This window comes from Myotis brandtii, unplaced genomic scaffold (genome assembly GCF_000412655.1).
Source record: "Myotis brandtii unplaced genomic scaffold, ASM41265v1 scaffold726, whole genome shotgun sequence".
Lineage (NCBI taxonomy): Eukaryota > Metazoa > Chordata > Mammalia > Chiroptera > Vespertilionidae > Myotis > Myotis brandtii.
The window spans coordinates 309,010-313,268 of NW_005370869.1; the positions used below are offsets into that span (position 1 = coordinate 309,010).

Consider the following 4,259-nt stretch of genomic DNA (forward strand, 5'->3'; position numbering starts at 1 on the left):
CTGGTCGTGTATCTGCCTTAATTCACATTTAATCCTCACAGCATTCCTGCAAAGTAGATGTGATGTGTTATCATGGTTTTTTTCCAGGAGGAAAGCTTCTTTACAAGGTTAGGTAAATTGCCCAAGGTCACAAAGTTAGTGAGAAGCAGAGCTATAATTTTAACCCAGCCGGGCTTGACTATATGTTAGAGGCCTCCCAGGTCGTGTGTGTGTGTGTGTGTGTGTGTGTGTGTGTGTGTGTGTGTGCCTTTTTTTCCAGGAGGAAAGCTTCTTTACAAGGTTAGGTAAATTGCCCAAGGTCACAAAGTTAGTGAGAAGCAGGGCTATAATTTTAACCCAGCTGGGCTTGACTATATGTTAGAGGCCTCCCAGGTCATGTGTGTGTGTGTGTGTGTGTTTACATGTAGAACCACTGCCCTCCCCATTTCCATACTGAGGTGAGACATGCTGTGCAATGTCTTCCCACTAGAGTAGCCTCTGTTCAAATGGCCCAAAGTAGAAGCAAGCTCAGAGCTGCCCCTGTGCCTGGCAAGCTTGATTGTGATATCTGCTCTGCTCAGTGATTCAAGCAACTCAACTAGTAGCCAAACCAAGAATGTATCAAGCACTGCATTAGAGAATTGGGGATTGCCATGCACCTCAAGACTTCACCAGCTACTGTAACATGATTTAACATTGACTTAATATTACCAATCTGGTCATCAAAGTTATGTATTCTGTGTTATCTCAAAGTATATAATCAACCCTATGTTTTCTTAAGGTATGTAAATCGATCCTGTGCTTTCATCTCTGGCCAAGTTCTCATTACGTTTGAGCAGCCTACTTTGGGAGTAAGGAGTGCTGACACTGGCAGTAAAACCACAAATGGCTGTTTGAAGCAAATTGAGAAAGAACATCAGAACAAAGGGAGCGAGCCTGAGTGGGAGCTGTGGTGACTCCTTTTCAGCCCTCTCCCCTTATTCCCATTTTCTTTTCTCAAGAGACACTGCATGTCTATACTCCCTCTAGGAATTTCCCTCCTCCCAAATTCCTACCAACTCCCTATAGGAATCGCTGGCTTGACCAGAAATGTTAGATGGGTTTTTGAGGACAGGAGTCCCCCATCTTCTTGAGTTGCTGGCACTTGAATAAACCACTTTCCTTCTCACCAGTGATGATTTCAGCATTACCTCATTTGAAAAATAGGGTATTTCCTCCCAATCCTAATGGGGTGTCCTGTATCTAATCTAGTGTGTCCAAATAAGTATGTCACCTTTGTAGGAGCAAATGGTATATCAGGTGGTTTGTTTTAGTTGCATAGTTTCTTTACATTTTGTATGTTATATATTTTGTGGGGTGTTATATATACATCCAGGAACATGTGTATCTTTAAAATGTCATCAATATATCAGGCACATTTGTTAATATATATTGAACTGTCATTGTCATTGACATAATATATATTGAATTGTCATTGTGAATAATATGAATTGTCATTGTGGATAATTTAAATACTAGAAGTTGGAAATTATGATGAAAGTTATGGTAAAGTCTAATTCTTGGGCAATATGAACTGGAAAGGTTATATCCCATGGCTCATGTTTCTAGGGACAGCTATCCTAAATGGAAGAGAGGAGCATATGATCAAACTAATCTATTACCCAGTGTTAGTTTATAGTAACAAACATACTATACAGTGGCTTATATAGCATAAAAGTGTTAGCTCACCCATCGAAGGCTAGAAGTTTAAGATTAAGTTGTCAGCAGGGTTGGTTTCTTCTAAGGGCTGAGAGAATCTGTTCCATGCTTCTCTTCTAATTTCTAGTTTTTTTGTTGTTTGTTTGTTTGTTTTTGCAATCTTTGGTGTCCCTTGGCTTGGTGAAGTATCATCCTGATCTCTGCCTTCATCATTTCATGGCATTCTCCCTGTATGCATGTCTCCCTGTCCAAATTTCCCCATTTATAAGAATATCAGTCATACTGGACTGGGCCCACTCTAATGACCTCGCCTCAACAAATCACATCTGCAATCACCATATTTCCAAATGAGCTCACATTCTGAGGTAGTGGGGTTTAGGACTTCAACATATGAAGTTGAGTGTGGACATAATTCAACCCGTAACACTCAGTTATAGGTTTTAACATATCTTCAACTAGTATTTGTAAAATTATTCCTCAAAGTGATTATACCAATTCACCCCACAAGCAGTGTATGAGTGTTCCTGTTGCTCCACATCCTTGCCAACACTTGGTATTGTCAGTCTTTCATTTTTGTCCATAAAATGGCAATAAAATTATAATTACTTTCCATTCACTTAATTATTAGAGAGCTTGAGTCCTTTTCATGTTTATCTAGTGTTCCTGTTTCCATTTTTGTCAATTGCCTATTAATTTCTTTTGCCCTTTTTCTATCATATTTACTTAAAACATATGTACTGAATGCCTATTATGTACCAGATATTATTTTAGGCACCTGAGATGGTAGGACATAATTTCCATTCACATATGGTTTATATTCTAGAAAGAATGATATAAAAATCCAATATAAGGTAATTGGACAGCATATTAAGTGATAAGGGCTGAAGAAAACTAAAGCAGAACCCTGGCTGGTGTGGCTCAGTTGGTTGGGTGTCTTCCTGTACACCAGAAGATTGCTGATTTGATTCCTGGTCAAGACACATGCCTGGGTTGTGACTTAATCCCTGGTGGGGGGCTATGCAGGAGGCAGCCAATCAATGTTCCACTCTCGCATCAGTGTTTCTCTTTCTTCCTCTCTAAAAAGCAATACAAATATATATATTAAAGAAAAGTGAAGCGGAGAAGAAGGTAAGGTGTGCTTGTGGTGACTTGCAATTTAAAATCTCAGGGCCAGGTCAAGCCATATTGAGAAGGTAATATTTTGCAGAAATACTTAAAAGAAGTGAGAGAGCCAGCCATGTGCCCAACTGGTGGAAGGATTTTTCAAGAAAATGGTTAGAAGAGCAGCTACCTGAGTAGGGAAGGAGAATGGGAGGTCAGGTCTGAGAGGTGAGAGGTAGAAGGGGCAATCTGGTGTAGAACCTCATAGGTGGGTGTTAGGACTTTAGCTTTTACACTTCAGTGAAAAATCATGGGGGGATTTTGAGCAAAGTGCTTTCTAAAAGCATTCTTCTAGGTTCTAGGTTGAGTATAATAATACCCAAATCAAAAATTAACAGCAATCCTGTGTGCGGTGCTTTGTTCTATGCACTGAGCCAGGAACTTTACATATATTAACTTTACATATATTAACTCATTCCAGACAGGCAGGGAGACCTGCTCAGGTTATTAGTCCTCTCTCACTGATTTATAGAAGTTCCTTATATGTTCTAGGGACTGCTTATCTTTTGGTGATTGTATGTGGTTGCAAATATCTTCTCCCCTTTTGTGGGGTGTTTTACTATTTAAATTATGACTTTTGCTATTCAGAATATATATATTTCTCTCTTGTGCTTTTCTCTCATTAACTTTTTAGTAAATGCCTTCTTTAACTCAAGTCACCCACAACTTTTGGCTAGTTATTTCCTCTTCTACCTGCTACCATGACACTTGGTACAAACCTCTTTTGGAACACTAGCATAACCTAGCCTTGCATGTCTTCATCATTGTTCTGTGCGTTCCAGGCTGTGGGATCCTGTCTTACAAATTATGTCCCAGGAACTAGCATGTGCTCAATAAATGTTTGTAGAGGTCGGTGGGGAAATGATACAATGATGATTGCTTCAGGGAGTGAAATGGAGGAGAAAGTGGTTGCAATGGGAAACGCAACTGCATGCTGCATAGTGCCGCGGCTCAAAATCCCGAGAACACTGGTATGCTCGCACGAATAAACCTTTGCAGTTCAGCGATCACTGGGAGAGCTCCACGACCACCCTCATTTTACTGACCCCACTGTGCAGGAATTCGCCAAAGGGGAAGCAGAGTGCCGGTTCCTAGAATGGCTACTCTCGATATTTTAGTTGCTTGGAGTATTTCCCTCAACCTTAGGACAATGGTCCGCGGTGGAAGGGCCAGGAACCGAAGGTGAGGCACGGAACACAAACCCCGGCCCCCACGCCGGGATTAGACGCCGCTATGCTCACTGCGCATGCGTCATTGGCGGTCCTGAGGGGGAGGAGCCAGGCTGTTTCCAAGGTGACGGAGTGGCGGCCTCGGTGGTGGATTGAGCGGGTCTGGACGAGCTTCCCAGAGGGCTGCGCGCGCTCGGCCGTCGGCGCTGCCATGGCGAGCCTGCTGAAGAAGGTGAGGCGGACGGAGGTAAC

The 4,259-nt window shown here is 41.9% G+C and overlaps 2 protein-coding genes across 2 annotated transcripts in view; one reads left to right on the top strand and one right to left on the bottom strand.

Annotated features, from left to right (window-relative positions):
* The window catches only part of LOC102252279 (ankyrin repeat and SOCS box protein 15), a 49,006-nt gene extending 44,963 nt beyond the window's left edge, over positions 1-4,043 (bottom strand). Inside the window, exon 1 of the mRNA XM_014530154.1 lies at positions 3,885-4,043. The gene's annotated coding sequence lies outside the window, so the exon portion shown is untranslated. The remainder of the gene's footprint in view (positions 1-3,884) is intronic.
* A 77-nt stretch (positions 4,044-4,120) lies between these two features.
* The window catches only part of NDUFA5 (NADH dehydrogenase (ubiquinone) 1 alpha subcomplex, 5), a 10,410-nt gene continuing 10,271 nt past the window's right edge, over positions 4,121-4,259 (top strand). Inside the window, exon 1 of the mRNA XM_005882512.2 lies at positions 4,121-4,239. Coding sequence (XP_005882574.1) covers positions 4,219-4,239 — 21 coding nt within the window. The 5' untranslated portion in view covers positions 4,121-4,218. The remainder of the gene's footprint in view (positions 4,240-4,259) is intronic.